The sequence below is a fragment of the Lipophrys pholis genome (assembly GCF_963383615.2).
Source record: "Lipophrys pholis genome assembly, chromosome: 1".
Taxonomy (NCBI): domain Eukaryota; kingdom Metazoa; phylum Chordata; class Actinopteri; order Blenniiformes; family Blenniidae; genus Lipophrys; species Lipophrys pholis.
Window position 1 is genome coordinate 21,257,862 of NC_137635.1, and position 12,322 is coordinate 21,270,183.

Here is a 12,322-nt window from a genome sequence, read left to right on the forward strand (position 1 = left end):
ACCACTACACCAGTCTGGGAACAATCTTCTCATCCCAGTAACATTGGACAGTATTCTTTTTACTTGTGCAAACCTAATCCTACAGAAGAGGCTTAAAAGTGGACATGGTGAGTTAAGACACATATGTATGTGCTTGTTTCTGAAAAACCATAAAAAGCCTTTTGTTGCTGCTGTATAAACGTTGAAACATTTTGTCTCAGGTAAACAGTGTTTGTAATAACGACCATTGGAGCCTGTTAATTTAAAAAAATTTATTTGGTCCATTGGAACCTGAGATTGAAAATTAAACATACATATGTTTGTACACATATACCTTTACCCTGCCCCCTCCGCCAAAAAAGATCAATAAAATATATTTATATATATGTATATCACATTCGTCATTTTTTTTCTCCAGTATTGGGTTATTTTGTTTATTTCTGCTATTATAATTTCATTTTGTTTACAAGTTCAAGAGGGTCAGTTGAGCTCTTTTTATTCTTTCATCTTTTGTGTGACTTTAGAGTTTGCAGACTGTACAATTTACAAGGAGTTATCAGGACACCAAAAGAGGAGAGAAAGGAATCGCATCAGCTGAGAGGGGTCACCTGTGTTGAACAGCAGGGGGCGCCACTGAAGCACAGACGAGGAGGAGGAGGGTTTGTTGAACACAAACGAGCCATTAAAAAAAAAATGACAATAACATGACGAAGAAAGACACAATATTACAAGGAAAAATAAATCTCATGTCAATGTAAAGTCATCCAGCAGTGACACTTCAATTTGCAGGTGTTTCAGTGCAGCTTCATTTCCTGTCAAGTGAATCCGCCTGGGCTCAGAATGAAGCCACAAGTCATCACATTCCTTTTTCTGTCAGTCGTCAGCTCAGTATGCAACAGCATTCATAAGAAAAACAGGCCTGCGAATCACTTGTACAAATAAATTAGACACCAAGTTCACAGCTCTCGAACTGTGACACACACACGCACGCACGCACGCACACACACACACACACACACACACACACACACACACACACACACACACACACACACACACACACACACACACACACACACACACACACACACACACACACACACACACACACACACACACACACACAGAGAGAAGACAAAACGCACAAAGTGGTCATGTATGTTTCTTTGGAAAACATATTTACAGTCACTTCAGCTTCAGATTTTGTTGAGGACACCGCACAGCGTCCAGAAAGCGTCCTGAGGGAGCCGGGAGTGCACACATGGAGACACTCCAGGGAGTGACCCGGCTCCTTCAGGAGATTCAATCTGAAATGACTCTAAATCTAAAACAAAAAATTCCACTACGAGACAATCGTCTAATGGATGCATGCTTTCGGGATTTTTGCTTATCAGCTTTTCAAGTTTTTCCCCCAATCTCACTACAAAGAGTAAGACATCAATTTTCGTAAAGGAAAGTCTCCCACTCCCTCCTGTTACTATCGTACCACTTTAATCTTCCCACTTTTTCCCTGATGGAACATCAACATTTCCGTGGTGAGGACTAAAAGTTGCTCAGTGAAACAGGACCGATGGCTTTGACAGTGAGGAAATGGGAAAAGAACAAGTGGGCGGTGCTAAATGAGGACCCACATTGAAAAAAAACAAAACCAAACCCAGCTGTAGGCATCACATCGGAGCATTTGAGACTAAACAATTTTTTGTGTCGCAACATGTCTCAGGGGTCTCTTCTCTCATTACGTGCTCCCAAGTCACGACAAAATGGTCATTTGTTATTTCGAGAGGACGCCCGTGTTTGTCGCCAACATTCTGTCGGGTGTATTCTTGGGGGAGGGTCGCTCCCGAACAAACAACAGTGGTCCCGGACCTCCCAAAGTAAACTCGCCAGCTCCTCTTAAGAGCTCCCCTATGGCAAACTGACTGTGCAAACAGCCACCAGCTCCTCCTTAAGTACACCAAAGTTTAAAATCGACATAACTGACAGAACTGTGCGAGGAAAAAGAAAGTTAACTGGCAGTCAGTACCGAGGAAGATCAGACACGAATCACGGGGCGCTACAGATGAGCGCTACTGATGAGCGCGAGACGCGGCGAGACGCAAGGACTGGAGGAGAAAACTCACTCCCCAACGGTTAATTTATGCGTAAAGACATAAACCGACTTCTGAAGTAAACGAGAAAAGCCGGCGCGCCTGAGGGTCAGCTATAAAGTTGATCATGCAACGACTCGCCTCCGGCGCCGAGGCTCCAAACCGAGCAAGAGGAATTAAAAGGAGCATGAGGAAGGAGGTGTGGCGTGCGATTATCTGTAGGGGGGGGAGGGGGGGGGACTAAATTATAAAGTTGTTCTATCTTAAGCACCACAGTGGGATTTGTATTATGTCTCAGGGTTCAGGAGATAAAAACTCACAGTCATAACACGGCGGGCGGATGTGGCGTCTCTTACAACGGCGGGAGCAACGATCTCCTACATCACAGTGAAGCCTAACATGTAGATTCTCGCCACCATCAGGAGTCTTCCTCAGTAAAACCAAAGATAACAGCGGGGGGTCTTTAAAGTGTAGGGGGATGAAACCCGCCAGGATCCAGGTTGGGAACCACTTTCCGACATCAACAGCAGGGACAATGAGGAAAGAAGCTCTTCCAGCTGGAGCAGCTTAAGATTTACCTCCGACTGACTGCACGTGTAAATAGTTTGGTCCTGAGCTAGAGAGAGTGCCCGAGAGCACTGTGGTGACGGAGGACACACAGCACTATGTGGATGATGGCTTTTTCTACAACCTCAAAAACACAGATATGGACCAAAAAAAACCCACCACGGGCTGTATCGAAAACAAGTAAGACTGACATGTGTTATGTTCTACAAAATGAATAAAAACATGTATGACGGTGGGTAGAATTCGTCGAGTTTGGCTCAAACGGTACCGTTCTGAGGACGGGGCAGAAACCCGCCAGGAAGTGTCCCGCTTTGTTCGCCGTCTCTGAGGAGGGGGGGGTCGTGTGATTGGCTCATAGGTTGAGGGGCCGGCGTATGGCTCAGTAGTTTCAGCACTCCACCCTGGGTTTTTTTTTTCAATTATTGAAAGCTCACTGAAAGCAGGGTAGACTCCAAGCAGGAAAGTGAGGGCTGACTTCTGTTTTCCATACAGCGCTTACTATCAGCTACCAAAAAAAAAAAAAAAAAAGAAGATTTAAAAAGTCCAAAACTAGTAGTTTGAACTCAATCCTTTCGGGTGCCCGGGTGAGTTTTGTGAGTAAGTCCTGGTCACGTTGCCTCATTTCATCCTGACATGGCACATCCGTTTGGCGGGGGACAGAGCGCGCGTGAGGGCCGGATGAAAAAGCATCGCGAGGGGAGCGAACCGATGCTGCCCGCTTCTGCTTTACATTCATGTGTGGGACCCCCCCCCCCCCCAAAAAAAGACTCACAAACACACAGGCCTCGATGTTGTTGCCGCTCAGCCTTGCCTGGTTTTCCAGTGGTTTGACAGTTCGTTGGTTTGAAGTCTGTGTGTGCGGGGTGAGGTGGGCGGTGGTCATAGCGGCCGGGGCCGGTGCAGACCGTCAATGTCTGGGGTGAGCTGCGGGCTGTGGGTGGCCTTGGTGGGGGTCCAGTCTCCCAGGGAGGCCTGGGCCGCCTTGCGGTGGGCCAGGCGGTGGGTGATGGAGAAGCCGGCGTTTCCCTCCAGCTGAGAAAGCACCACCAGCACCTGCCTGCAGGGGGAGACAGAGGGCAGGGAGACAGAGTGAGCAGCCTCCAGTTTTCTGTTTCTAAAGCTGCTGGCAAGACGCATCAAGCACAGGCGGAATGTTCTGAATACAAATGCAGGGTTCTTCACTTGTGCATGGAGCCTACAATGAGGAAGAGACTGAATTTCATGCTGACGTTTAAAAATGCATTTATTTGATTACCATTCATTTCACAAGAATACCCAAAAACTACTTGTAATTATTTGTCTTGGCCCAAATAAACACAACATAGATTTTTTTTTTAAGTGCCTGTTTTCTACTTAATTTGGGATAGTGGCACAACAGCCTAAAGAAAACGTACTTTCTTTCAAAATGAACATTTTTACAAGCGTCCAACTTCATTCACTAAATATTTCTCTTTTTAAATTCCACCACGTCCTGAGAAAAGCTCAGGACGCTGTTTCCTTGTCTGCAGTCGGACTTGTTTTCTGTTTCAGTTAGTTTGTATTTTTCCTAATCCCGACAGGCTGGTTTCCATGGTCACTTAAGTCAATGCCTTATCAAGTGATGCCTCTCTTAAAGACATAGTAGCGGTAAACTACCTTCAGATGACCTTCTTTAGTTAAAGGCTGAAGCTCACACGTGACAGTTTGGCCACAGCCTGTTCTTTTTGAGAGATTTATTCAACTTGGCGCATTTTAATACAGCAAAATAAGAACCTGCAGTTAATTCTGTCATTGCCGCTGTAATCTTGGTGGAGGATTAAATTAAAGATTACGGGTTTTTGCATAACATTTTCTTATGAATACATTTTCTAAGACGAGTTTCAATTTTTTTTCCCTCACCGTGGGTCTGTGCTACTTATTAGGCAAAAGCGCTTTCACACATTTCCATTCAATACTTTTAATAAGGTGAAAAATGATCACAAAATAAAACAATATGGTTTAAGACAGCCTAGAAATAAATCTGTGTAACATTAGTAGTGTCATTACTGTACAATGTGTTTGGATGTATGTCTAACATGTTGTTAATGGAGGAAGAGAAGCTGATCAAGTCCTAATCAAAGCTTCGAGTGTGATATTCACGCTTTGTGAATACAAACAGCGCACAAATTTCTCCTGAATGTGATTACATAGCTGCTAAACGCTTTCACCTATGAACTGATTGTCTAATAGCAGGTGAACAGAATATGAGGAATAAGATTGTGATTTTGCAGTGGTGAATGTTATTATCGAACGCGGAGCCTTAATGGCCTCGTTAGATGGAGAAAATTACAATAAAAAGACATAGTCCTCATGCATGGTGACTTTTAACAGTTTCCTATTATATGGGCCATAACTTTAGGGGTGATAAGGTCCTAAATTTACATTAATGCGAGCGGTAATGTGTTCAAAGAAACTAAATTCACAAAAACTTAATGATGCGTGAACTGCTGTGCCATGCTTCACTCTGCCAGTGTGCGTCTGTCTACAACAGTGTGAAGCGCACAACAGGGACCCACAGAAAACAAAAGCAGCTATTAAATGTGCTCAGACCAGCCCGAGGTAGATTATTAAGAAATATAGAGCAGTGATCCTGTGGGAACAGTGCGTTTATGTAAGCGTGTATATCCGCTGCACCTGCAGCGAACGCTCCCAGAGCGTTTACTTTCCTCTTTTGGTACCGTTTCTGGTTCCTGCTGCAGTAAATAATGAAGCTGGTTTAGAAAATAAAAGACAATGGCGGCAAAAGGGAGAGTGAAGCGTGTACCTGTGTAAAGGCGGTACGCTGTCGATGGTCTTGAGGCTGCCGCGCGTGGACACCACATTGAAGCTGTCAGTGCAGTCGCAGGAGACGTGGAGGTAGTACTTAGGGTGGCGGTTCTCCACCACCACGATGAGCCCCGCCCAGCCGTGGGTCAGGTAGTAGCACGTCATGCCCTCACGGCCCTGAGAGCACACGTGGAAACACAGAACACACCTTGTCAAAAACAACAACAACAACAACAACAACAACAACAACAACAACAAAAAATAAAAAAAAACGTACGCAGACCTACATAATCCAAGGACAAATTCAAAAGAGCTAAAATGAATATGGTACTTCAGTGACTCAATACTGCCTCCTACTGCACCGGATTGGCATTGTTCAAATGATACTGCGTCTTTAAAAGCATTATTCTCCATTAAGAGCAACGACTCTTTGTTAGACTACAATTACTCACTGATGCAGTGCATGAGACTCTCTGCACTGCTGTAGTTTTACAATCATTTGCCCACAAACAACAACCAATGTGTACAAAATACAACAGCGACACATGTACAGTATCTGCTCACAGAACAAAGCGCTTGGTTGTTACCACCCAAAGCTGCTGAAATTATTTATTATTATCCAAAAGTCTTTGTCAAACCATATTGTTAAAACACTTCTGCTTGTGCTGTGGCTGCCATGAGAGCCCCCGGGTGCTGAGCCCACCTATTGCGAGCGGCGGATTCCTGGAGAGCCGGAGTGCTGAATGATTTAAACAAAGATGATCTCGATCGTTTAAAAAGCTCTGTCATCCGCCAAAATACAAGGCAATGTGACAGCACTCTCAGGGAAGAGTTGCTCAGGTGAGCCAGAATAATATGCTTTTCGTAGTTTTGAGATGCTGCGTATATGTATGTATATGTATGTGTATGCGTGTGTGTGTGTGTGTGTGCGCATGCGGGAGATAAAGTGCACATAAGTAAAGGTAAAACAGGGTTCAGGATTCTGCTGACGATATCTTAAGGTTATCTCAAAGTGGATTACAGAGTTAAAAAGACTTCCCAGCTTCGTCAGCATGTGCCGTCCAGTATTTATACAGAAACTCATGCAGTTTTTTCTTTTCTTTTTTTTTTTTTTTCACGTGTTTCAATCTACACTGAAAGAACCGTTACGGAGCGATATATCCTTTTTCTTTCCATTTCATGCTCGATTCTTTCCAAAGTTAGTGTAACAATGTGACTTTTTTTCTTTTTTGGAGCAATAAACTCTACTTCTACTGCAAAGTACGACAAATTGTTAAAAAGCGGTTGCACTTAGTTCCCTAATAAATCATAGATGTGTTTTGGGGCAGAGATTTGAATAAACCATCTTCGATTCCCTTTCAGATCCAGGCTGGCGCGTCGCTTTTATGAGAGTAGATTTGCCCAAACTGCATAAAACCATCTGCCATTAGTACCTGATTGATCCCGTCCTCTGTGATTGGAATATTTTAGAAGTAAATATAGAAGTTGTCGCTGTTGTGCCAAGAATTTAAACGCACACGATGTTCCTTCCATAGAGACGCACATTTAAAGACTGAGGTCATTTAAAACTCAAAGAGAAAAAAAACAACACAAGAACAACATAGTTTCCTGATGATGAGAGGAACAAGGAGACTGAGCATGTCTTATGAATCACTCATGTCTGTAACTAAACAGTACTCTGCACTTCATATCTGCTGAGTTAAGAGAGGAAAGCTTCATCCATCTGCGTGAACGCACCTCTGGTTGGTTCTGTTCACACTGAGGGAGACCCCCACAGAAACATAACGTAAGCAAACGTTGCTTAGAATTTAATAGTAAAACATCCTGTGTTAGTTGAGCTGATCCCCTGAATGATGAACTCTTTTATTTGCAAAAACACAAACAAAACAGAAGGAAGAAGCGAGGAAGAACTACTGAAGGTCATTAGGGTATTCAGACACAATAAAGGTATCTTATCGTACTGCTGGTAATTTCCCCACAAAACTCCACTCGCTCTCGGGGTTTTGGAGTGTGTCGCACCTCGTGTCTTTCGCCTTTGTTCTCCGTGAGCAGAATGATGGCATCCGCCAGCGTAGTGGCGGTCGCTTCCACCTGCTCCACCATCACCTGTCGAGAGCTGTAAATGGCCAGGATGTAGCCAGGGAAGTCTTGGCTCAGCCGCCGGGCTGCAGCGCTGGTGGGGCTGGAGACTGAAAGGGACAAAAGACTGATTCAGAAAAATATATATACATGGACAACAGTCATGTGTTTTTTTTCTTCACTTTTTTTAACATAACTACACACACAAAAACAAAACTGCAAATGTGTGATGAATATTAGACTTTCTCAAACAGTACCTGACTTTAAATGTTACAGGCACAGCATGAATGCTTTAAGTAATGCCACGTTTGTGCCCTGGGTGGCAGCAGTGAGCCATTCTTCCCTCAGAGTTTCAGCAGTTTGCTCTGTCATTTCCAGCTTTAGCAATTGTATAATTTCATTGTCAGAATCTGCTTTTGTCTTCTGTTGTTATGAAGGCAAGAAGAGGGTGGGGTGACTCAATGCACCATCTGGTGGTACAAAGTGGAATTACAAGCCAGATCAGGGAGCGACTATCTAGTTAACTTCCTCTCTGAAGATCTGATGACCATTTTTATGAAATTGTTTTGCCTGAAAATCCTTGAACAGATAAAAATAACTTTTTGATTAAGTAACCACAAATATCCATCAGGCATAACATTCTAGAAGTAAGTAAACCCTTAGTCTGCAAAGCTACTATAAGAACTTATTCAGAATACGTGCTTATGTTCTAGTACTGGTGCAAAGTTAGGATGTCCATGAGCAATGAATAAAAGCAGTGTTTGTGCCGACTGCATCTGTCCACCTACTGGGTGTCGGCGGCTCTCCTGAACTGCTGACATTCATCTGCCAGTGGTTGAAGGCGCAGCAGACGACGGCGTACTCCCCCGGCTCCAGCATGACGTCACAGCCAACAAACTTCTTCACCGCCCGCTTGCTGTGAGCGAGCAGCCGGCCCAGAGTGAGCTTGTTTCCGCTGCCGAAGGAGGCGCGGAACACCATGATGCAGAGGTCCAGCAGGTGGCTGTCGGCTGTGTCTGAGCGTCTGGTGGCGAGAGGCCATCACGGAGGAAAATCAACACGGTGTAGAAGAGGAGGGGAGGATTGAGTGCAGGAGGGTTGATGACGGCCCGGTTTACCTGCTTCCTTCTTGGAAGAGAGCAAACTCCAGCGCCGTCCTCTCCAGCACTGTGAGGGCTGTGACCGTGACCGGCCCATTGGCTTTGCTGGGGAAGCACCCTTGTAGTCTCACCTCCTGCCAGTCTGAGTGGATCTTACAGATATCCACAGAGTCAAAGTACCTGTCGGAGCAAAGAGGAACGTTTAGGCTGCAGGCAGCACTGATAACTTGATTTGTGACTGTGAAATTCATTATTGGCATGTTTCGGAGCCTGCATTTAATCCTGTTCTTCTGAGACGCTTCCGACGTGGCCAGCTGACACCCCCCCCAATTTAATTCGTATGCATCCCAAGCAACACTCTAACAGTAGCAGAACCTCTCAGGGTGCTGCTGAACACAAACAGTTTACCTTGCTAACATATCAGACCTCTTTCTTCAAAGGCAGAGCCCCCGACAGACACTCTCTCCTCACTTTCAGTCTGCTTTTGGTTGTTTCATCACTTCCTAACCTCACTCTGACAACTGTCTTACATCTTCCTTTTGTCCTCTTGACAATCGAGGAAAAGAGAGAGTGGAAATAAGGCCCAAGTTTTACACTTGATTTTGATCACCGGGCTAAATCATATCCGCTGATATAATTCTTGCTCTCCTGCCCTCGTGTCTTGTTTCTGAAGCATCATACATAATAAGAATTTGCCCACTTCATCAGTTGATCCGGGGGCCTTGTTATCCATCCAATGAACTGCCCACTGTCTTTTCTCAGAGTGAAACGAGTTGAGGGAGGCACACACTGTAGATTTGTCATATAGCACAAAGCTGAAAGATTATTTGTCTGTCAGTGACAGCAATAAACTGCCAGAAGACAGATGGGATGCTCGTCTGGGCTCGGCACATTTTTCAGGTCCGAGTTGTTGAGGAGAAGAGCCATACTGGACTGATTACCACTCTTCCTTTGTTAGCGAGGAGGGACATGACGAAGAGACGGACGCAGTTACTGTACATGGCGTAGTTTAGTGCGTGAATTCACCCTTCAGTCAAATGAAGGTATTTACAGGAAACGGGGCTCTCACTTTAGTTCCAAAATATTAATTTCTCCTTCTGGGAGTTAAAAGATCACATTCAAACACCAGATTAGATTTGCTGCTCCTAATTGATTTTAAGGCTGATATTCTGTTTAGTGTTCTGTCTTCTTTGTGCAGCATCATGGATGCTTCAGAAAAAAATGCAAGAAAGCGTGCACAGTAAGCATGTTTACATGCACAATAGAAATCTGATCATTATTCGATTCCTGCATATCGTCATATGGTTTATTTGAGGAAGGCCCTTATCTGTATCAGAATATGAGAAATTGGTTCAACAAACTTTGAAACCCTCAACAGAAGTAATGTTTCAACTGATTGTGTCGTCATGTTCCACAAGACAAGATCACATATTTGGAAAATTGTTAGAATTTTACATCACTACAGATATATGACACTGAAATAAGTGTGATCATTTACTGTAACATGAAAACCGAAGTTCTCCAATTATAAGATTTTTATGAGCATGTAAAAGGCTCAGATCTGATTATTACAATGATCTGATTTATTGCCGGAGATTAAATTTTACAGTCACGTTAAGAGACTGACCTCCACAAGGTAACAAGTTAATTAAAAGAGATTCTGGATAAAATAAATACAACTAGCAGGGCTGCAACTGCATGTGCGGTGTGTTTTCTCAAATAATTTGATCTTTGTTCTTTAAAACATAAGAAAAGTGTAAAAAAAAAAAATAAAATTGTCAACAACTATTTTATGAAACACAAGACAAAGCATTAAATGTTTGGTTCTCAAATGTTTTGTCTTCTTTTGATCTGTAGTCCTAAACTCTGAATTACTGAAAAAGGAAGCGCTATCAAAACAATATCAGCATCAAAATTATGAGTTAAAAAAAAAAAATCCAATTTTCATAGAATATGTTTTAACAAGAGAGAAGCAAGAGACATTCTGGCCAGAACTTGATGCTGAGTATGACTGAAAGAATTAATTTAATATGACAAAACACACTATGAGGCATGACAAGACTAAGCCTCTGCCTGCCAGATCCCTGGCAACCACAGCAACCACTATACAAGAAAACACACGCACACACTTAACACACACACACACACATACACTCAATGACAGCACGGCGTGGAAACCAGTGTATGATGCGCTTGTCAGCAAACACAGTGTTGTTAAAACAAGAAAAACACGGCCACTCAATGTGGTGTCAATACCAGATGGTCAGAGAAATCCAAACAGGCGTAACGTGATTAGGCCGCTCATCAGCTTGCAGATTTCATGTTTCCATTGTGGCAGAGATAAAGGATGTTCATGGACACCAGGGGTTCTGAGTGTGAAAACATGAGCCTCCACTCATAAATATCCAAATGCATTTCAACCCAAAATGCTACAATGGTTTTGACAGAAGCCCGGTAGTGATTGTTTTTAATTTGTATGATTGGGGGCAGCACAGTATTGGTTGGTGGTTAGTAATGTCGAGTTTGCGCGTTTTCCCTGTGTGTATGTGGCTTTTTTGCTCGCTCCGCCAGTTTCCTCTATCTACGGCAATCCAAGGCCAAGATTTGGCACAAATGAGTTCCATCCATCCATCTTCTACACCGCTTTATCCAACTTGATAGCCACTGATGGCTGCAACCAAACCCACCTGACTATCAGTGAAAGCAAGGCACACCCCAGGCCAGACCCCCAGTGTATCACAGAGCAACCACACTCACTCGCATTCAAATCTATGGGCATTTTGAAAGTCACTGACAAATTAGCCTGGTTGAAGTTTGACTGCAGGCATGCTATACTGTCTGGCCTCCACTAGGGGGCAGATAGAGTTACTGGTAATGACATCTCGATAACCTCATGTACAAACAATCTGGGTTATGGCTTTAAAATATTCTTATTGGTGCATCTGTCGTCACACAAAATGAACACAAAGTTTGCTGTGAACAAATCAAATATGCTTCTAGACAGATGCACAATTACCACAATTTTTATTATTATTTTTTTAAACAGCCTCCTGCTAAATCACCCTTGAAATGGAGTAAATCAGTGAATTACTTTATAAAGTCTGTGTACTCCATCCAGAAGACTCCTTCACTGCTGCCATGAGCCATCAGCTCGTGGCGGAGGTGCTGCGGCCAGTCCGCCCACTCGTCCGACCAGCTGCCGTTCCACGAGAAGCGACCCCACGGATTACGCAGCCGCAGCAACCTGGAGCGCAGGGGTGGGGGGTGAGGGGGGCGGGGGGGAGATAGGGACCGGTTAAAAATGACAGCAGCTTTTAGTCAACGCTGCAGTCATCTCTGCAGACTGGTACTGCTCCCGTTATGAATGATTGCACCCCATTTTAACATCCCATTTCATTTTACTGCCTCCCCGATAGAGTGGAAAACTTGGGAGGCATAATGGAAAAGCATTTTGGAGTCGCTACTTTTCGGGGGGGGAAAAAAAAGGTACAGGTAGATCACAGTTTTCAAACTGCTAAATCTTCTCAAGCTCAGAGCAGAAGGACCCCTGCTCATTTTAGATCAGGCACTTCAGCCCAATCTTCCTCTCTGAATGCTTTATGGCAGCACAGGAGGGTCGCACTTAAACAAATTACATCTGGGATTTTTCTTTTTTTTTGTGTGGCTACTCTCAGCCTTCTCTTACAGGTACGGCAAAGAATCCATGATTTAAACCGCGACACGCCA

At 43.9% G+C, this 12,322-nt stretch overlaps 1 protein-coding gene across 1 annotated transcript in view; it reads right to left on the minus strand.

Annotated features, from left to right (window-relative positions):
- Nucleotides 1-3,419: 3,419 nt before the first annotated feature.
- capn15 (calpain 15) overlaps nucleotides 3,420-12,322 on the minus strand; it is a 43,420-nt gene continuing 34,517 nt past the window's right edge. Inside the window, exons 7-12 of the mRNA XM_080459061.1 lie at nucleotides 11,688-11,840; nucleotides 8,615-8,776; nucleotides 8,285-8,520; nucleotides 7,437-7,606; nucleotides 5,416-5,594; nucleotides 3,420-3,690 (exon numbers count right to left, since the gene is read on the minus strand). Coding sequence (XP_080315187.1) covers nucleotides 3,513-3,690; nucleotides 5,416-5,594; nucleotides 7,437-7,606; nucleotides 8,285-8,520; nucleotides 8,615-8,776; nucleotides 11,688-11,840 — 1,078 coding nt within the window. The 3' untranslated portion in view covers nucleotides 3,420-3,512. The remainder of the gene's footprint in view (nucleotides 3,691-5,415; nucleotides 5,595-7,436; nucleotides 7,607-8,284; nucleotides 8,521-8,614; nucleotides 8,777-11,687; nucleotides 11,841-12,322) is intronic.